The sequence below is a fragment of the Meriones unguiculatus genome, chromosome 2 (genome assembly GCF_030254825.1).
Source record: "Meriones unguiculatus strain TT.TT164.6M chromosome 2, Bangor_MerUng_6.1, whole genome shotgun sequence".
In the NCBI taxonomy this organism is placed as follows: domain Eukaryota; kingdom Metazoa; phylum Chordata; class Mammalia; order Rodentia; family Muridae; genus Meriones; species Meriones unguiculatus.
Window position 1 is genome coordinate 97,724,871 of NC_083350.1, and position 22,957 is coordinate 97,747,827.

At 40.7% G+C, this 22,957-nt stretch overlaps 1 protein-coding gene across 3 annotated transcripts in view; it reads left to right on the forward strand.

The window, feature by feature from the left end:
• Positions 1 to 22,957, forward strand: part of Bltp3b (bridge-like lipid transfer protein family member 3B) — a 77,156-nt gene that overhangs the window by 11,250 nt on the left and 42,949 nt on the right. For 2 of the 3 annotated variants that reach the window (XM_021645695.2, XM_021645697.2), the window contains one exon: positions 21,556 to 21,718. In XM_021645695.2, the coding sequence (XP_021501370.2) occupies positions 21,556 to 21,718 (163 nt within the window). Of the gene's footprint in view, positions 1 to 15,177; positions 15,279 to 21,555; positions 21,719 to 22,957 lie in introns of all 3 variants that reach the window. The other variant, XM_060377895.1, reaches the window with a different exon arrangement.

Here is a 22,957-nt window from a genome sequence, read left to right on the forward strand (position 1 = left end):
TCCTTTAATGGTTTTTTGTTTGCTTTTTGTTTTTTGTTTTTTTCAAGACAGGGTCTCTGTGTATAGCTTTGCCTCTCCTACACTCACTTTGTAGACTAGGCTGGCCTTGAACTTACAGAGGTAGTCTGCTTTTGCCTCCCCAGTGCTGGGATCACAGGCGTGTGCCACCACAGCTAGCTTATTTTTGTTTGTGAGAAGGTCTCAGGAAGTTTTCCACATAGGCAGCCCTTGAACTTACTTTGCATCCTAGGCAGGCCTTGAACGTTCTTAGCCTTCTGGGTAGCTGGATTACAGGCTTGTGCCACCAGACCCAGGTTAGCTCCCATTTGAATCAAGCGTGATTCCTTTTAATTAAATCACATTTATAAAGATTTATTTAGAAACACTCAATCTTATGTGAGTGTTTTTCCTTTGTTTATGGATGTACACTCTGTGTGCCTAGTAACTGTGGACCCAGAAGGGGTTGCAGAATCCTGGAACAGAGTTAAGACAGGCTGAGCTTAATCCAGGTCCTCTGCAAGAGCAGCAAGTGCTCTTAACCATGGATGCACCTCTCTACCCTCTCTTGACTTTATCTTCTTGTTCTCAAATTGGGACATAGCAGATTACTTGGCACATATTTGAATATCTCTGCTCTTGTTACCCAGACCTAACAGTTCTTGGATCTTATTTTTTGCAACTAAATGTTCCTATTTCCTTCTGGTACAGTTCTTTATTTCATCTTTAGCACTATTATCAGAGGTGTTTCAGATGCTAATCTTATTTAATTTCTTGCTAAATATTTTATTGGTTTATGTTGAAGTTTTAAAGAGAAAGTTGTTTATAACAGATTTTTCCCCCCAAAGAGCATTTTTGTTTGTTTTGAGACAGGGTCTCTCTACTAAGACTGGGTGTCCTGGAACTCATTGTGCAGACTGAGCTGGCCTCAAACTCACAGAAATCTGCTCACTTCTGCTTCCTGAGTGCTGGGATTAAAGGCTTGCACTACCACTCCTGGCCTCAAAGAACTCCTAAGATTGAACTTCAGTTTATAAAGTTGGTGAAAGTCAACCTCTTGTATTGGCAATGGAGCAAGAGTCAAGTAGCATGTAATATTAATTTTGATTCTTCTCCCTCCTTGATTGAGCCATAGTAGTCTTCTTGAAGACACGAGAATACTGATTCATGAGGAAAAAATAAAAACAGAAAAACCAAAACTTTATTCTTGTAAAGCAAGAATCCTTCCCATTTGTTTTGGTTTCTCGAGGCATACCATTTCTTTCTGAGGAAAACGCCTTATGCTACAGTGTAATGATTTCTATTATAATACATCTACTTATGGCCTCAGTTTATGATCCTTTATAAACCTTGACCACACTGCTGCCTCTGACCGAGTGTCCTCTGTGTCTCATTTTCCAGGCAGAAACTTTCTCTTAAAGTGCATCTGAGGGAATGCTTTCCCAAAGCTGTCCGTTGTTATTGTTTTGTTCTTTCGAGACAGGGTTTCACTGTGTAGTCCTGGCTGTCCTGGAACTTGAACTCACAGAGATCCACTTGCCTCTGCCTTCCTAGGGAGTGAGTGCTCTACTGCTGCCCAGCTAAAGCTGTCTCCTTTCTTCCTAACAATTGAGCACTCCTTCCCAGCCTCCTTCTAATCCTGTTTCCATTTGTATGGCAGTATCTGTGGCACAGTGCCTGTCACACAGCAGTGTCACGCACCATGGTGATTCTTGTAGGTGCTCTTCTCTAATAACAAGTGATGAGTGTCTCATTGTTCAAGTTCCTGTAGCGCCTCCAGTGCTCTTCCCATGAAGGGTGAGTGTGGGCTTTTTCCACACCTGACATTTCAACAGTCTAGATACCCAGTCTAGAGTTTAATAAATGGCCTATTTTTAATGTTATAAATGTTTTCCTATTTTTTGAAAAAAAAAAAAAACAAAAAAAAACAAAAAAAAAACAAAAAACTCAAGCCAAATAAGATGTATCTGTGCATAGAATACAGCTCATGGTCTGTGGGCCCCTGCCCTCTTCTGTGCATTAAATTCTTATGCTGAAAAACTGGCTATTCAAAATTGGTTTTGTTTTTTTTTAAGCATTTACAAAAAGAACAATACTGAGCAAACACTGTAAATTGAGACTAAAAAACAAAGTGGATGGAGAGACATTTTCTTCTAAGGTGCAGTCATTGGCATGACGCCCATGCTCCTGTAGAGAGCCCCTCCTCACCCATCCTCCTGTAGGGCAACCCTTATTAAATTCACTGAGTCATCAAAACCGAAAACCAAAAAAAAGATATGAAAGCACAAGAGAGACTGGTTAGAAAAGGGCAGGAAGGGGGGCGGAGCCAAGATGGCGACTAGCACACACAGTTTCTGAGCGGTGGGATACCTGATCTTCTGAGTTGGAGAATGGAAGGACCCCCAACCCAGGAAAACCACAGCGAGGCTTTCTGAACAACAGGGAACATCGCAGGAGGTGAAAACTTTGGCCTCCCGTCACCCGGAGACTTGCTTGGGGAAGGAGAGAAACGATCCTTTGTTCTTGCAGCACTCCCTTCCCCCAGACCTCCTTCCTCCTCGGCACAGCGGACTCATCTTTCTCAGCTCAGACCTAACTGCCTGGGGTATACGGCCGCTGAGACGGAGCCCCAAGCACTTTAGCGGCAGACAAAAGCCAGCAGTACGTGTCCCGGAGTCCCAGATTCGCGCAGTGGCTGCACTATCCTCCCAGGGCGCCAATCTGCTAGACGCCATACTAGCTCCACAGGATCACCATCACTGACGGTACGGCCCGCCCAATCCCACAGTGACAGAGAATACGCTATATACTCACCAAAACCAGGCAGAAATGTCATACAACCTGGACACACCAGGCGCTGGGCCTCCCAAGCTTGGAGAACACAGCAAAGAGATCCCAGGACTTCCCAGAAAGCATTGGGACTAGCAACCCAGTCTCCAGTTACGGCGGGACGTGGCGACGGAGCAGCACTGAACTGGCGGGGCACCACAGCCCTCCAGTTTAAGACTAACCAGGGCCAAACCAGAAAACAGAGAGCCTGGTTACCCCATCCCTGCTGAAGTGACTACCCTGAAATCTCCAGCTGCAGCAAGACCTCAGAACCTGGCAGTGACAGCAGCACAGAACTGGCGCAACACATCAAAGAAGCAGGGCCAAACCAGAGAGCAGAGAGCCCCGGATACCACGATCTCTGCCAGGAGACCTGCCTGTAAGTGAGTGCACCCTTGAAAATCTGCAGTTCCCCAGATCCTGGGTCCTTCTAAATCAGAAGCCAGGTATCGAACCCCCCTCCCACCCACATACTCACTTTGGGAAACAGAGGGGCACTAGGGACATTGAAGTTCCTGCCCTGTGGGCCTGATTGAGGAGTTAAGACAGTTAATGCCAGAAATTGCGCTGCGATCATCATTAGCGCCTGCGACATATACAGTGCAGAGCCCCTCCCACACACTCAAGGGTTCAACATTAGCCATCACTCTGTCCGTCGAGAAACTCATCCACGCACACTTACACACACAGACACACACGCGCGCACGTACACACGCTTGCATTTGCCCCGTTTGCGCCTGCGTACTTTCCTCCCACAGGTACAGCTAGTCCTCAGCACACGCTGAGAGTGCTCAGCTTCCTGAAGAACTCTCCAGATACCAGAGAGAGACAGCACCAGTCTGATCTGCAGAATCCAAAAACAAACAGGGAAGGTTTCAGATAAGCCAATGGCCAGGGGTAGGCGAAAGAACACTTCCAACTTAAATCAGGACATCATGACTTCACCAGCAAACCCCAAAATCGATGGATACTCCAATTCAGCAGAAGCACAGGAAAATGATTTTAAAGCCATGCTTGCCCAATTATTTGAAGCTCATAAGGAGGAAATGAACAAGTCTTTCAAAGAGATGGCCAGTCAATTGGAGGCAAAGAAAGAAGAAATAGACAATATCCTTAAAGAAACACAGGCAAACATAGCCAAACAAATAGATACACAAGTAGAGGAAAAATTAGTGGCATATAAGAAGGAAATGAAAAAAGAAATAGAGGCCATCGTAGAGAGACAGGAATCCAAATTCAAACACATGAAAGAAATGGTGCAAGGCATGAAAATAGAATTAGAATCAATAAAGAAAACACAAAATGAGAAAACCCTTGAGCTGGAGAACTTGGAGAAAAGATCAGGAACCACAAAAGTAAGCATCACCAACAGAATACAAGAGATGGAAGAGAGAATCTCTGGAGCTGAAGACACACTTGCAGAAATATATACTTCTCTCAAAGAAAAAGTAAAATCAGAAAAGTTCCAATCACAAAATATCCAAGAAATCAAGGATGCTATGAAAAGACAAAATCTAAGAATAATAGGAATTCACGAAAAAGAAGACTCCAGACTCCAAGGTCCAGAAAATATTTTCAAGAAAATCATAGAAGAAAATTTTCCCAACTTAAAGAAAGAGATGTCCATAAATATACAAGAGGCCTACAGAACTCCAAATAGACTAGACCAGAAAAGAAACACATCACGTCACATCATAGTCAAAACACTAAATCTACAGAACAAAGAAAAGATACTAAAAGCAGCAAGGGAAAAAGGCCAAGTAACATATGAAGGTAGACCTATCAGAATCATACCAGACTTCTCATCAGAAACTATGAAAGCCAGAAGGGCCTGGGCAAGTATTATGGAGACTCTAAGAGATCACAAATGTCAACCCAGACTACTATACCCTGCAAAGCTTTCAATGAACATAGATGGAGAAAACAAAATATTCCGTGACAAAACTAAATTTACACAATATCTACATAGCAAACCATCCCTACAGAAGATACTAGAAGGAAAACTCCAATCCAATGAAAACAAATTCACCCAAGAAAACAGGGCATACAGATAATGTCCCAACAAAAATGAAAAGAAAACAAGCAATGAAACAGGGTTAGATCATCGACTCCATTACAAAAGGAACTAACATGCATTGGTCACTATTATCTATCAATATCAATGGACTCAACTCACCAATAAAAAGACACAGGCTAACAGAATGGTTAAGGAAACAGGATCCAACATTCTGTTGCATCCAAGAAACACACCTATGCAACAAAGACAAACACTACCTCAGAGTAAAGGGCTGGAAAACTGTTTTTCAAGCAAATGGTTCCAGAAAACAAGCTGGAGTAGCCATCCTAATATCTAATAAAATAGACTTTCAACCCAAGTTAATCAAAAAAGATGAGGGCCACTATATTCTCATCAAAGGAAAAATCCACCAAGAGGACATCACAATCTTGAATATCTATGCCCCAAATACAAGAGCACCGACATTCGTAAATGAAACATTATTAAAGCTTAAATCATACATTGATCTTAATACCTTAAAAGTGGGAGACTTCAACACTTTACTCTCACCAAGGGACAGATCAACTAGACAGACACCAAATAGGGAAATAAAAGCACTCACAGAATCCCTAAATCAAATGGACCTAATAGACGTCTACAGATCATTTCATCCAAACTCAAAAGAGTACACCTTCTTTTCAGCACCACATGGAACCTTTTCCAAAATAGACCATATAGTGGGCCACAAAGCAAGCCTCAACAGATACAAAAGGATTGAAATAATCCCTTGTATACTATCTGACCACCATGGACTAAAGCTAGACATCAACAACAACAGAAACAACAAAAAGCCGACACGCACATGGAAACTGAACAACTTACTACTCAATGACAGCTGGGTTAAGGAAGAAATAAAGAAAGAAATTAAAGACTTCCTAGAATTCAATGAAAAGGAAGGCACAACATACCCAAATTTATGGGACACATTGAAAGCAGTGCTCAGAGGAAAATTTATAGCACTAAGTGCCTGCAAGAAGAAATTTGTAACATCACATACAAACAACTTAATGGCCCAACTGAAAACCCTAGAAAAAAAAGAAGCAGATACACCCAAGAGGAGCAGACGGCTGGAAATAATCAAACTAAGGGCTGAAATCAATCAACTAGAAACAAATAAAACTATCCAAAGAATCAATGAAACAAAAAGCTGGTTCTTTGAGAAAATCAACAAGATAGACAAACCCTTAGCCAAACTAACTAAAAAGCAGAGAGAAACTATCCAGATCAGCAAAATCAGAAATGAAAATGGGGACATAACCACAGACAGTCTCCCCTCCAAAAAAAGCCCTGGACCAGATGGCTTCAGCGCAGAATTCTACAAGACCTTCAAAGAAGTGCTAACTCCAATTCTCCTCAAGCTATTCCACAAAATAGAAACAGAAGGAACCCTACCAAACTCATTCTATGAAGCCACAGTCACCTTAATACCTAAACCACACAAAGACCCAACAAAAAAAGAGAACTTCAGGCCTATCTCTCTTATGAACATTGACGCAAAAATACTCAATAAAATACTTGCAAACCGAATCCAAGAACACATCAAAGATATCATCCACCATGACCAAGTAGGCTTCATCCCAGGCATGCAAGGGTGGTTCAACATACGGAAATCCGTCAATGTAATCCACTACATAAACAAACTGAAGGAGAAAAACCACATGATCATCTCCTTAGATGCCGAAAAAGCATTTGACAAAGTCCAACACCCATTCATGTTTAAAGTCTTGGAGAGATCAGGGATACAAGGCACATACCTAAACATAGTAAAGGCAATATATAGCAAGCCTATAGCTAACATCAAACTCAATGGAGAGAAACTTAAATCAATCCCACTGAAATCAGGGACAAGACAAGGCTGTCCATTGTCCCCATATCTCTTCAACATAGTACTTGAAGTCCTAGCCAGAGCAATAAGACAACTAAAGGAGATCAAGGGGATACAAATTGGAAAGGAAGAGGTCAAAGTGTCACTATTTGCAGATGATATGATAGTATACATGAGCGACCCCAAAAATTCAACCAGAGAACTCCTTCAGCTGATAAACACCTTCAGCAAAGTGGCAGAATACAAAATCAACTCAAAAAAATCAGAAGCCCTCCTATATACCAAAGACAAAAAGGCTGAGAAAGAAATTAGGGAAACAACACCCTTCACAATAGCCACTAATAACATAAAGTACCTTGGTGTGACTCTAACCAAGCAAGTGAAAGACCTGTTTGAGAAAAACTTCAAGTCTCTGAAGAAAGAAATCGAGGAAGATATCAGAAGATGGAAAGATCTCCCGTGCTCATGGATTGGTAGGATTAACATTGTGAAAATGGCCATACTGCCAAAAGCAATCTACAGATTCAATGCAATTCCCATCAAAATACCAACTCAATTCTTTACAGACCTTGAATAAAAGGTTCTCAGCTTCATATGGAGAAACAAAAAACCCAGAATCTCCAAAACGATCCTGTACAACAACAGATCATCTGGAGGTATCTCCATTCCTGATCTCAAGCTGCACTACAGGGCAACAGTAATAAAAACTGCATGGTATTGGCATAGAAACAGAAAGGAGGATCAATGGAACCGCATAGAAGACCCAGAAATAAATCCACACTCCTATGAATACTCTATATTCGACAAAGAAGCCAATTCCATTCAATGGAAAAAAGACAGCATCTTCAACAAATGGTGCTGGACCAACTGGATGTCTACATGCAGAAAAATGAAAATAGATCCATATTTATCACCCTGCATAAAACTAAAGTCAAAGTGGATCAAGGACCTCAACATAAAACCAAATACCCTAAATCAATTGGAAAAAAAAGTGGGGAACAGCCTAGAACTCATTGGCACAGGAGACAACTTCCTGAACAGAACACCAACAGCACAGGCTCTAAGAGCAACAATCAATAAATGGGACCTCATGAAACTGAAAAGTTTCTGTAAAGCAAAGGATACCGTCATCAAAACAAAACGACTGCCTACAGATTGGGAAAGAATCTTCACTAACCCTTTATCTGACAGAGGACTAATATCCAGTATATACAAAGAACTAAAGAAGCTGAAAAGCAGCAATCCAAGTAATCCAATTAAAAAATGGGGAACAGAGCTAAACAGAGAATTCTCGACAGAGGAATATCGAATGTCAGAAAAACACTTAAAGAAATGCTCATCCTCATTAGCCATCAGGGAAATGCAAATCAAAACGACCCTGAGATATCACCTTACACCCATCAGAATGGCCAAGATGAAAAACTCAAGCGATAACACATGCTGGAGAGGTTGTGGAGAAAGGGGAACCCTCCTCCACTGCTGGTGGGAATGTAAACTGGTACAACCACTCTGGAAAGCTATCTGGCGCTTTCTAAGACAAATAGGAATAGTGCTTCCTCCAGACCCAGCTATACCACTGCTAGGTATATACCCAAAGTTTGTTCAAGTACACAAAAGGGATACTTGCTCAACCATGTTTATAGCAGCTCTATTTGTAATAGCCAGAACCTGGCAACAACCCAGATGTCCATCAACGGTGGAATGGGTACAGAAATTGTGGTACAATGGAATACTACTCAGCAATCAAAAAGGAGGAAATCATGAAATTTGCAGGCAAATGGTGGGATCTAGAAAAGATCATTCTGAGTGAAATATCCCAGAAGGAGAAAGACAAACATGGGATATACTCACTTATATAGACCTATAAGATATGATAAACATAATGAAATCTATACACCTAAAAAAGATAATCAATTGAGCGGACATGGGGTAAGATGATCAATCCTCGTTTAGAAAGACAGATGGGATGTGCATTGAACGTATGACAGGAGTCTACTGAGCGCATCTGAAAGACTCTAACTAGCATTGTTTTCAAAGCAAAGATTCATGACCAAACCTTTGGCAGAGTACAGGGAATCATAAGAAAGAAGGGGAGTTAGTCTGATGGGGAAAGGATAGGAGCTCCACAAGGACCAAATATATCTGGGCACAGGCTCTTTTCTGAGACTGACATTCAACCAAGGACCATGTATGGATATAACCTAGAACCTCCACTCAGATGTAGCCTGTGGTAGCTCAGTAACCAATTGGTTTCCCAAAGTGAGGGGAACAGGGACTATTTCTAACAGGAACTCAATGACTGGCTCTTTGGTCTCCCCACCCCCGAAGGGAGGAGCAGTCCTGTTAGGCCACAGAGGAGGGCTTTGCAGCCAGTCCTGTAGATACCTGATAAAACAGGATCAGATGAATGGGGAGGAGGTCCCCCCTATCAGTGGACTTGGAAAGGGGCACAGTGGAGATGAGGGAGGGAGGGAGGGACTGGGAGGGAATGAGGGATCGGGACACGGCTGGGATACAGAGTTAATAAAATGTAACTGATAAAAAAAAAAAAAGGGCAGGAAATGGTGGGAGTGGAAGGGAAAAAAGAGGGAGATATGGGGTTAATAGGATCAAAAGATATTCCATGCATGTATGAAAACATCGCAGTGAAACCCATTATGCACAGTTAATATATGTTGGACCGTGGCTCTTACACATACCATTTTAGAAAATACCCTTTTCACAGTGAATTGTTTTTGTCCATTTGCTGGAAATCAACTCACTATAAATTTGAATATACTTTTGAAAGCTGTATTATGTTTCATTGAACCATTATTTATTTATACATATTTATTTATTTATCAGGCTAATTTGATTACTGTATCTTTTTGATAAGTATAGAATTGGTATAATACTGCTAACTTTGCTCATCTTCTTGAAAGCTATTATCAGTGTTATTTCTATCACAAATCCTGATTAAATTTTATCTTTAGTTGCCTTGAATCTATGTCTGTTTGGGGAGATTTGATTTCTTAACAATATTGACTCATAGAGCCACTTAAATTTCTTTAAATCTTTAACATATGCTTATTACACACCCTTTAAAATGTATACTTCTGAATATTTTATGTTTTCTGCTGCCAAGAGTGTTGACATACCTATAATCCCAGCAACCTTGCCTGGAAACTGAGCTCCATTTCCGGAGAGAACCATTGCTAAAATTTGTCCTCTGACCTCTGCAGACATGTGCATTTGCACACAGCTATACACACACACAGACACACAAGTACACATATGACTACATACACACACAGACATACAGAGACACAGAGACACAGACATACACACATACACACACTAAGGATAGTAAAAATAAACCCTTTAAAAGAAAGGGTGGAAGGAAGCAACTACCCTTAGTTACTCTCAGGGTGAAAGAGGCCTGGCTTTGGTAAAGGAACATGGATGTCTGTAGAAGAGCCTTAGTTGTTTCTTAGTTTTGACTGGAGCTGTCTTAATGTTTGAATAATGCATTTCAGGGCTGTGAAAAGATGTAATTAGTTGTAATTTAAGACGTTAATGTTCTTAAGGGCTAGAGAGATGGCTCTGTTTTTAAAACCTGTAACAATGTAACAATTTGCTAAAATATGGACTCTATCTAAGAACTGCAGTTTGGATTCCTACCTAGGAAAAAAAACACTTTTAATTAAACTGTTTAACATGTATTGTTAAAGTCTCTGTAAAATCTAGACTTTCATGCTATATTGTGAAATCCAATAACACAGAAGTGCTTGTTTCTAATTACAGCTGTTATTTGACAACATATTTTCAAGATGCAGGATGCGCTTTTTAGAAGAGTAGTGCAGGTGTGCAAACACACACAACAGTCAGAAGTATGCTTTATGAGTATTAGAATGTTTAAGAAATGCATGCTTGCTGAAGTATGATCTTAAAATAGTGTCTTGGGAGTGAGTTGTATGAACGGGAGAAGATGGCACAAAGGAAGGGAGGTAAGCTGTCAGAAGAGGGTTATAAGCTTATTGTAGGTGACTATTAATATTTACTATTGATCTGTCTTCTGGTAACGCTTGCTGTTAATCTTAAACAGCTGTATAACTAAATCACCACACAGAGACTGGGTTAATTTGGTTAGCCTGGAACACAATGCTAGGCAATAGTTACTCCCTCCTAAACCTCTAAGCCCTCATAGTTTCCTAACATTTAGATTTTACCCATTATACTTGCTTTTTGTGAAATCTTAGGTCTGGTTCATTCTCTCCATGCTGTTCCAAGATCTTCTCCAGCTCTGCTGTCCTAGCTCTGCCCCGCCTTTTTGCCTCCCACTCTTTTCCTGTCCTCTGGCTCCTCCCCTCTTTCCTGTCCTTCCCTCTCCCACCTGCTCCTTCCTCTCTATTGCTCAACATTGTGGCTGGTTGTTTTATTTTGGATATTTACATAAAGTTGAGACAGTTGATGCTTAGAATAAGTATCACAATGCAATATCCAGATTGAAACGGGGGGGGGGGTAAAGTGTATACATTTCAAAAGAATGTTATACCAACATAAGCTTATGTGCTATGGTTCTTGCTTTGCTTTCTTTTTTTTTTTTTTTTTTTTTCCTTTTAGAGGCTGACCTCAAAACTTACTATATAGCCTAAGCTAGCCTTGTACTTCTGATCCTTCTACCTCCATCTCCTAAGAACTACAGGCAGAAGCTACTAGGTCCAACTCTCCAATATTTTTTTTTAGCTCTATACTTTTACGTTGTTCTTCACATACTGTTTTTTTTTTCTTTATACTACAGGTTTTACTCTCTTTTTATTAGTTTGCACATTTTAATCATGCAAAACCCCATCAATGACAAGCCCGGCAAGGTATCTCCAGTGGTGCAATTGTGGCACTTATATTTTGGGGCAACCAACAGCTTCACATACTGTTTTTAACTTATATGTTTACTTAACAAATAGCTATGTCATGTTGCTTTGGTAAATGGATAGCTATGTTTTTATTCGGTTTTATTAATTTTTGTGTTGGGCCATGTGTGTGCATATGGAGGTAAGAGGACAACTTGTGGGAGTCAGTTCTCTTCTTTCACCATGTGAGTTTTAGGGATGGGATCAAGTGTTCAAGTGTAGGGTCAGCCAGCCCATGTTTCATGATGGAGACTAAGTCTAGGCCATCTTCAAATTCTTCCTCCTGCTCTTTAGCCTCTCATGTGCTGGGTTACAGGCATGTGCCATCCTGGAGAGCTTTGTTTTGTGATGAAACTGCAAAACCATTTTGATGAAAATGGACATAAATATGGTTAATATTTATAGTGTGTACTATCAGATACAAAGTGTGCATTTTCTAAGTTATGGTTTATTCCATGAAGCTCAAAACATTTGTAAAGAAAATTAGGGTAAATTGCTATGTAATTGGTGTAGTGCTCATGTTCTTAGTCAAGCCGTACTGTAGTATTAACAAGTGCTGATACTCACTGTGTTACTATGTGTTAGGGCTCATTCTAGTGTCTTGTATATTCTAACTTGGACATTACCCTCCCAGAAGAATTACTCTCCCAAGGAGATTCAGTTATCTCCCTTTTACATACAAGGAAACTAAGCTTATGCATTTTACCTGTCATGTGTTTATGATGTGCTCCTTAAGAAGCTAATAAATTTGTTTTCATGTAGTATGTGTGATTAAAGAAAAAACTTGTTAAAGTTGAAGCTATTTTTGGCTTTAAAAGTTATGAATTATAACTGTGAAATTATAACCACTAGAGAGTGGCTCAGTGGCTAAGAGCACGTCTTGCGCTTGCAGGGTACCCAGGTTCAGTTCCCAGCACCCGTGTGGTGGCTCACAGCTACTGTAACTGCAGGAGGGCACCAGCGCCCTCTTCTGACTAACAGGCACCAGGCAGTCCTATGGTGCACAGACATTCATGCCGGCAACACTCGTGCACATAAAGGAATGAATAAGCCTTAAAGAATATGACAGCCAATAAAATTCACAAATTCACGCTAACATTCGTTATAGTGGTTGAATATGTGACTCATGTACACTTTAAGAAAACATTTGTGTGTGTGTGGAGTGTGTGTGTGTGTGTGTGTTTAGCTTAGAGGATAACTTGTGGGCTCGGGTTCTCTCCTTCTCCAGGTAGGTTTCTGGTGATAAACCCAGGCTGTCAGGCTTGGCAGCAAGTGCTCTTACCTGCTGAGCTAACTCACTGGCTATCTACTTGTATTTTTTTCTACTTTTCACTTTATATGTATGGCTGTTTTGCCTATGTGTATGTCTGTGCACCACATATGCACAAACGTGACTGGCACCCATGGAAGCTGGAAGAGGGATTTGGATTCCCCAGAGCCGGAGAGAGAGGCTGTTTGAACTGTCATGTGAAAATCGAACCTGAGTTGTCTCTTAACCACTGAGCCATCTCTTCAGCCTGGTCATATAGTTTTAAAATAAGCCAGTTTGTATGCCATAAAGTTGATATAACATTTAAATTTTATTCTGTATTTTGAGTTTTCTGAGTAATTATTGGGGGCTGAAGCTAGTGGTTAGAGCACCATCTAGCATAGGCGAGGGAGCTGGGTTATATTCTTAACACTGAAAAAAGAAGAGACAAGAAAAGAAGAAGAGGAAATGAGTAAGAGTTCTGCTGATGTTATCTTTAGTATATGGTGTGACTCCCTTCTATGCAGCCAACTTTGACATATTCAGGCCAGGCAGTTTTCTTCTTTGTTATCATTTGAGTTCTTGTTAACATACCTACTTAGAATTTTACATTTCCATTCTTCTCTTTCTCTTCTGCTTTTCAAATAAATACTCACAGGTTTAAGTTATTGGGGTACATATCTTGCTCCTCCCCCTTTACACTTAGCTTTAAATATTTATGTGCTTTTTCAAATATTTAGTGATTATTCAGTAAGCTAAAAGAATTTACTTGATTTCATATTATAATATATTCTATTTAAGTCAAGTTCAGTACCTTTCATTGATAATATTCACGAGAATTACTCTACTATCAGGGAACTTCAAGTGGATAGTTAGGGAACAGACTCCGCTGAAACACTTGGAAAAGCATAGGTAGACACATCACTCTTCCGTGCCGGGATACTTCACTGTAGTGTTTTCTCCTTGTGCACATGGGAAAAACATACCTATAACTTAGTGAAAGTCTATATTTCCTTTTTTAGTCTTACAAATTGCCTGAAAATCCATTTTCCTGCAGCATGATATTAAGTGATCGGTAAGCATTTGTGCCTAAGTGAAACATATGTAAAATATGCCAAATATATGGATAATAGAAAATATATAACTTAGAATATACAATGCTTACTTTGTATAAGAAACCAGCTGCTGTATAGCCATGAGTGTGACAATTGCTTGTGTGTCTCCATCTGTTATAAACTATCCAAAATAACTTAATGAATGAGAAATGTTAATATTTTCAAGCTTACCTTCATAGTGCAGCAATTTTAAAGTCCTATTGGGAAATCAGGAACTTCTGATATTCCTTCAGTTCAAGCTATAGTGCTAGTAGTTCAGTAGAGAGGTGGATAGGAGAGGTACCGCCTGATGTTTGTAGTACCTATCTTTAAGCCATACTGAAGATCAGTTTAGTTTGTTTATTTTCCGTTTTACAGATGAACGAATTGAGCATAGAGAGATGATGCAGTTGTGGCTGAACTGGGATTCAGACTTGTTTGTGTCTCATTTTCAGGCCCAGGATCCTTGCAGAATTTCACTCTTTATTATAAACCCAGTTGGAAACAGAATTTGCTCTGGGTTACATATGCTTTGATCCTTTCTATCCTTCACGTTTCCAGAGTTTTCTTTTTTTGCTCTCTTGTTTGTCTGTACAAAGCTGTAAATACTCTTCCATGAAAGGGAGAACTAAGTCTAAAGCACCCCTCCCAACTCCCAGCCATGAGTTTATGTCTGTTTATGAGTTGTTCAGGTTAGTGTGTCTGTGCCCTCCTCCTCCTCTTCCTCATCCTCGTTCTCCTGCTAGTCCTCTTCTCACTTTCTTTTTAGTTTGGTCACAGCATTTTAAAAGTATAGTTAAGTTCATTCATTTAGCTTTGCTTCAATTTAGGATTTTCCTCTCTTATTTTATTTTATGTTAGTATTTTTTTTTTTTTTTAATGTTGAAGCAGGATATCACTGTATAGCTCAAGCTGGCCTTGAACTCATGGTCCAGCCTGAGAGTGCTGGGACTTCAGTATGAGGCACCACACTCATCTTCATGTTTTCTTATGTTCTTTGTTTTATACAAGAGTTAGCATAGTCTTTCTCTTTCGATAGTGCAAAACTTTTACAAATGATATAAAGATATTTTTGTATTACAAAGCCAGAGCAGAATGAAGTGCATTTACATGGCAGAAAGTTCAGATGACCAGTGTGTGTGTGTGTGTGTGATTTTTGCAGGTTCATGCTTTCTAATACTTAATTTTCCCCATTCTTCTTTCCCACTATAACTTAATCTCTTTTTCTTTTTCTCTAGAGGAACTTTAGGGGCTGGGGGACGGTTTGGACGGCAAAGTGCTTGCTGTGCCACATAAGCCTGGTGTGGTGGTATAGCCCTGTCGCCCGAGCACATGGGAGGTAAAGATGAGTCAGAAATCCAAGGTTGTCTTTGGCTACATAGTAATTTTGAGGGCAGCCTGACTGCATGAAGCGCTGTATCAACAAAAACCAAAACAATGAGATAAAAGATCACTGATGTCCCTGGTAAAGAGTACCTTCTCATGATTAAAAGGGAATCATGAAGACTTTTGAGTCCATTATATTTTATGTTCTTCAAAAATTTATGGTCCTGTGCCCATAAAAAGATAGAAATTTGTCCAGAAATCATTCCATTTCTAAGTGCTACAGGCTGTCTTCAAGGAGTTAGTTATTAAAGCATACTTTTGATGTGCATTTTCGCTGGGTCTTATGGAGTAGAAGAAATGTATTGAAGTTAGCAGCTTCTAATACAAGGTGTGCTTGAGGGCCCTCTCCTGAGGGCCTGGAGAGGTACACGTTATGCTAGGCATGTGCATGTGCACACTTAACAGGAGGCAGAGGCTAGTGGATCTCTGTGAGTTTGAGACCACGCTGATCTACGTAGTGAGTTCTAGGCCAGTCTATCTCAATAAAATAAAAAGGGCGTGGGGTGGGGTGCACTGTTCTTATAGAGGACCCAGGTTCAGTTCTCAGTACCCGCATCACATCAGGAGCCTAACAACCACCTATAACTCGTTCAGGCACCTGCCATTACATGGTATTATATAAACTCATGCAAACACACACACACACACACACACACACACACACACACAAACACACATACAAAAACAACTTTAGAAAATGATTTTTTTTGGGGGGGGCTGGCTAAATGGTTCAGTAGTTAAGAGCACTAACTGCTTTTCAGAGGACCTGGGTTTGATTCCAGGTGGCTTACTACTGCCTGTAACTCCAATTCCAGGGGATTGGACAACATCTTCAGATCTCCTTGAATACCAGGCAAACACGTGATACAAACACATGCAGATAAAATACCCATATAAAACAATAAAACAAACAAACAACAAACCCCAGTGAACTACACTTAGAATGATTCCCAGAGGTAAACAGTTTTGCCTGACCAAAACCTTTCGAGAGTAAACATCTACATGTGCCTGGGAGCCGAATATGCCAGTTATTTCTCCTAATCCGAGGGAGTCACACAGCAGACGACAAACTTGGAAAGCCAAGCATGGTGGATATGTAGCTCAGTTGGTCTGTTGGTCTAGTGGTTGCTCAGCATGTGTAAACTTGGATCCCATGCTCCATAAACTGGACACACAGATTGTAATCTTAGCATTCAGAAGTTAAGGTCCTGCTCAGCTACCTAGCAGGTTTGAGACTAGCCTGTGCTACATGAGTCAGTGTCAAAAAATTAAGTTTGGAAGTTTTATAGGTCGAGAATCTGTTGTAGTCTAGAACAGTGCATTTAAGATAATTGGTAATAAAATATTTCTTGGAAATAGTTGCTCTTAATGTATAAGAAGAAACTTTTGTGTTTCAGAATGTAAAAACAAAACAAACAAAGAAACAAAACAACCTCTTCCAGTGCAGAAGTGGCTTTTCCTACTGTCTCTGGGACACAGAGCACCCTATCAACTTTCTGGTCTACTTAAAGAAACATTTCCTCAGCCGGGCACGGGCGCACACCTGTAATCGCAGCACTCAGGAGGCAGGTGGATCTCCGTGAGTTCGAGGCCAGCCTGGTCTATAAAGCGAGTTTAGGACAGTCAGGGCTATACAACTCTGTCTCGAAAAACTGAAAGGAAAAAAAAAAGGAAACACTTCCTTACTCATCTTTGTAAACACAACCAGGAGGACTAAGAACATGTTCATTGTACCTGGTCTTATGTTGAGGGCTTTGATCCATTTGAAATTAAAGGGGGATAAATATGGGTCTATTTGCATTCTTTACATGCAGCCATCCAGTTTGACCAGCACCATTTGTTGAAGATGTTGTCTTTTTTCTAGTATGTATTTCTGGCTTCTTTATCATCATTGTTTAAGCTCATTGTTCAGTCCCTGTGTTCAGTTCCTGTCCCTAGTCCTTTGTATGTCTGTGAGCATGGCATTTAATATTTTAAAAAATTTATATGTATGTGGGGTTTTTGCTTGCATGTGCGCCTGAGTACCATGTGCATGCCTGTTGCCCAGGGAGGTCAGAGAGGGCATTGGATCTTCTGGAACTGAAAGTATAGGTGCTTGTAAATGGCCATGTGGGTGCTGGGAATTGAACCTGGTTCTCTGGAAGAGCAGCACTAAGCTGCCTCTCCAGTCCATTATTTAACATCTAAATGACTCAGTTTCTCCACTACATTTTTTGAAATTACGTTTATGTATTTACTTATTTATTGTGTGCACATGTCTATGTGGTAGAGAGTGCATGCGGAGGTGAGAGGACAGCATACAGAATGCGGTTCTCATCTTCCATGTGGGTTCTAGAAATTGAACTGACCTTCTCAGGCTTGGGGCCAAGTGCCTTCACCTTCTGAGCCATCTCCCCAGCTGAGTTTTCCACTTTGAGGATGAAGGCAGTAATTATACATCCTTCAGAGAGTCATGAGCTGAGACAAGGCATGAAGGTCTTCAAAATCTGAAAGATATGTAGCTGATAAACAGCAGCCATTATAACAATGCAGACAATCAAGAAATCTGCAGAAAAGACTGGCTGTCTACTGGGAGACATCAGGGAATGTCTTAGCTCCATTTGACCTGGATGTATTAGTTGGCAGCCTGTCACTTTATCAGAGTACCTGAAACAGGCTGTGTGGGGCATATTTAGCTCACAGTTTTGAAGGTTCAAGGTCAGAGTGGCTCAGGATTGATCTGAGGTTGTATTGCCAGATGACAAATGGCAATAGCAATGAAAGGAGACTATATTGGAGGCAAAGAAGTGAAGCAGGAGCAGGCGAGAGTGGGAGAGTAAACAAGACAAAGAGAACAGGGACCGTAAGAACCAGTCACAGGAGTCAATGGTTAGAGGCCTGACTCAACCATAGACAGGAATTGAAGGGAAGAAATGGTCATGGAAAGGTGGGACAGGAATGGAGTCGGTGTGACAAGAGATGAAGCATTCATCAGGGAGAATTAGCTCAGGGGTGAGAAGGAAGCATAAGTAAGGAGTCTGTCATCCTGTGGTCTGAGTGGTCCTTAGCACAGTTTTAGATTTTCCAGAAGCTGGAAGAGAGTACTTCCTCCCCCCCCCCCCCCAATTTGGGGTGTGTGTGTGGTGGGGGGAAGGGGCAGGGAGAGAGACAGTCAGTCTCACCATGGAAGTGATCTGGTTAAAGACTTTTTCCTGATTCTAAGGTGACTGCAAGTCAGGAGCAAAGACCAGGAGCTTCTAGATGCTGCTGCAGGTCAGGCTGAACCTGAGGGAAAAACTGACCTTTGAATGTCTTTGCAAATTTTGAAAATACTTTACTTTTATCTTGATGCCTTTGGTCTGGAAGGGGGATGAGACAGGATGTGATATTTATGGCTAACCAACCCTGATTTACTGGTTTTTATGCAGCTATTTCTTAAATGATTAACTTGCCTGTGTGCAGATTTGAGCAAAAATCTCATCTGAAATTTGAAGATTTATGAGACCAGATGCAAAATGAGAGCCCAGTTGGCTTTTCCATTGTGATATTTGCAGGCCTGTGTATGTGTTGTCTATGTCACTCCTATTAGGCCTCTTTTTTTTTTTTTTTTGCTTTGCTTTTTGAGATGGGATTTCTCTGTGCAGCTATGGGTGTCTTGGAGTTTTCTCTGTAGACCAGGCTGGCCTTGGACTCAGAGATCCACTTTCCTCTGTCTTCAAAGTGCTGGGATTAAGGGTGTGTGTCACCCCTGTTGGCTTAGGCTCCACCTCTTTAATGTCTCAGTATCACATCACTTTGGGGACCAAGAATTTATGCACAAGGTTCTTTGGTTCTAGACCATATGAGAGAAGTAGGAGTTTGCTTGGTGGAGTTGCTAGGTATCCCGGGACTGTGGAATGGTGGAGATAGGAAGACAGTGGTGTCCTCAGAAGCAGCTGTGTTGGGCAGTCCAGTCCAGCAAAGCTGCTTCATAGGATGAGATGTGCTAATAAGTGTGTCAAAAGCATGTTTCTGTCCCATGTGATTATCCACCAGTTTCTGGTTGTTTGTGAGATTGTTAAATTCTTAATGAGGAATATATAATTTTATGATAGTGATTGGTGCTTTCGGTCTCTGTGAACTTGGACCTTCCTAGTTCTGACACACACAAAAAAACCCCACAGCTGTTAGGACCATGGCCCAGGAACATGGGTACACAGTCAAGGTCAGTGTACCCCAAATACCATGTCCCAGTGTGGTAACAGTTTCATGAAGCCTTTATAGTTAAAGAGCAACAACAACAAAAAGTAAATCAAGACATATCAGGAACATTGGTGGAAACACAGGTAGGTGGATTACAGCGAAGTGGGGGAAATCTGTGCTGTAGAACTCAGAAATTGTCTGATGATAACCTTAGTCCTGGGTTGGTGAAATTCAGTGGCCTCTTTCTGTATTCCAGTTGGCTTTACCTAATAGTTATAGGTGTTTCGTGAAACACAGAAGTGGGCAGTGAGAGTGGACTTAGGGAGCTCAAGGTAATTTGGGTCCTAACTGTAACATTCAAGTTCTCCACAATGACAGGGCTTTAAAAAACAGTTATTTATTATTATTGCATATGATGTGTGTGTGTGGGTAAGAGGCACACTCATGCCCCTGTGCGTATGTGAAGTCAGGATGATGCTGTGGACTGACTTCTCTCCATCTTCTTTGTAGATCCAGCGGGTGAGCTGAGGTCCTTAGGCTTCATTAGAAAAAAATCTGTTGCTTGCAAGCCATGTGGACAAAGCATACACATGGTGGACAAGTACTCGACCATTGAACTACATCTCTAGCCCTCCATACTTCAAAAACTTAAAAGTTGCTGCTTAGAAACAGAGATCACAGTCTCAATTACAGCCCAAGGTTTAGTCCCCTTTATGCTTTCTAGTATATTCAGGAAGTACCTCACTTTTTATTCATCTGCGTTCCTACAGCTAAACCTATAGAAAGGATGAGTGGTACTTCTAGAGTTAATTTAGAGTTTTAAATAATGCATTTTGAAAAAGCTACTCAGGTTGCCGATAAGTCTCAGCATCTGCATTGATAGTCTGCAGGACAGAGCCTTTTAGAGGTCCTCTGTATGGGCAACCTTTGGGCAGAGTGCATGGAATCTTATGAATGAAGTGGGAAACAGTAAGATCTGGAGAGGACAGGAACTCCACAAGGAGAGCAACAGAACCAAAAAATCTGAGCACAGGGGTCTTTCCTGAGACTGATATTCCAACCAAGGACCATGCATGGAGATAACCTAAGACTCCTGCACAGATGTAGCCCATGGCAGTTCAGTATCCAAGTGAATTCCCTAGTAATGGGAACAGGGACTGTCTCTGACATGAACTGATTGGCCTGCTCTTTAATTACCTCCCCCTGAGGGGGAAGCAGCATTACCAGGCCACAGAAGAAGATAATGCAGCCACTCCTGATGAGACTTAATTGACTAGGATCAGAAGGAAGGAAAAGAAGACCTCCCCTATCAGTGGACTTGGGGGAGGGGCATGCATGCAGAGGGTGGAGGAAGGGAGGGATTGGGATGGGAGGAGGGAGGGAACCACGGGGGGGGGGGGAATACAAAGTGAATAAAGTGTAGTTAATAAAGAATTTAAAAAAGAAAATAAAAACACACCACCACCAAAAGCTACTCAGGGAGCACCAAAATCAACTCCTAAGTGGGATTGTGTAATTGCCATGCCTAGAAAACACTATGTATATGCCAAAATTTCTGTCTGAAATAGTGTGGGTTGGGTTCTAATGCTGGGGAGTAGCCAGATGACACGAAGAGGAGGGTGAGGACCTTTGAGCATCATTCTTAGGATGCCCCTGACATCCGCTGTGTGAGCTGCTGTTGCTGTCAGAGGCTCCCCACAATTCCCTACTTTCCTGTAGCACAGTATTGTCCCTTCTCTGTTACAGAGTCTAAGTGAAGACAGTATGGCAGGGAATGGGTCTTGTGGTAGATACTGCATTTCATCCAGTTAGAGAGGTAGTAAGAACCAGCTGCTCACAGGAATATGACATTCAGATCTGTGCCCCAAAATTGTACTCTTAATATTAGAGCTCTGGGTATGAGATCAAAACAGCAGTGATAGACCGTGGACATGGGTTAAAATAAATCCCATCACTGTCTTCTTCTGGCTTTTAGTTGGCTATTACGTTTTAATACTCTGTATTTGCTAGGATGACTCTAGGGTACAGGGACTGACACTAAAATAAGTGTAACTGACTTTTTCTTTCAGGTTTACCAAAAATTTATCTCCTGACAAGATCAATCTGAGCACCCTCAAAGGAGAAGGCGAGCTGAAGAACCTGGAGCTGGACGAGGAGGTGCTCCAGAACATGCTGGATCTGCCCACCTGGCTGGCCATCAACAAAGTGTTCTGTAACAAAGCGTCCATCAGGGTAAGTAACAGATGCCTCAGATGCCTGCTCTCAGCTTTTTTTTCTAACTTTAAAGTGAGTACTCTGCTTCAGATCCTCTTAGAAAGAAGCACGTTATTCCTGTAATTTACACAGAAAATAGCTGCGTGAATGATTATGTCCATCCCTTACGGGTGCAATAGAGGTATTAAAATTTTGTTTAGAACAATTTTTTTGATATTTTAATACAATTAATCTTTTGTAAATTAACTTCTTCATTTTGGCATATAATCAACGACAGCCCCCCAACCCCAGAATTTATTGTCAAATGAAATGCTTTAAATTTATAATACTTTAAAGATGTATGTAAGAATTGTCATTTTTTACTGTAGACATTATGCTGCTTTAGAGTTTTACCTTTTTTATGTGTTTCTTTGTTATTTTGAGAAATTTAAGGATTTTTATTTACCTTATTATTATTGTTCTTACTATTCTATTGATTTTTGTTTCTAATCTTATGTTAGTTCTTATAGCTTACAACTTCTTTTTTTTTTTTTTTTAAAGATTTATTTATTTCATGTATATGAGTGTTCAGTCTGCATTTACATCTGCCAGAAGAGGGAATCAGTTCACATTACAGATGGTTGTGAGCCACCGTGTGGTTGCTGGGAATTGAACTCATGACCTTTGGAAGAGCAGACAGTGCTCTTAACTGCTGAGCCATCTCTCCAGCCCCCAGCTTACAACTTCTTGATGTTAAAGACCAGGCTTAGATTGAGAGGTTGCTTGGGAAAGACAATGCATGTTAATGTTTTTATAAAGCTAAGGTTTGGGTTTCCTTTGGAAAGGGTGCTATTGTATTCTTTGGTGTTCATCGTTAACTTGGGTCTATGACTCAAACACCACCAAAGACTTGACTAGGTATATGAACATTGTATATGATATAGCTGGCATTTTCCATCAATGATTTTATTTTGGATTTACTTTGAATACCGCAAAAATGCTGGTCGGAATTCTAAAGTTAAATTGGTAAACAGAACAGTGACTATGCTTTTCATAAGTCTTAAATTATGAAATTAAAATGTCTTTTAAGAACTGGTAAAATCATGTAACAGAACTTGAAATTCTCTAAAATGCCAGCTATTTTTTAATATAATGTAGATACCTCGGTTTCAATAGTATGAATAATTTGCTCAATTTATCATTTTACAATCTGAGAGAGATGTATAATGTAAGTTGCTGTCTCTTTTATGTGCAGAGATGTATATTGATTACTATTTC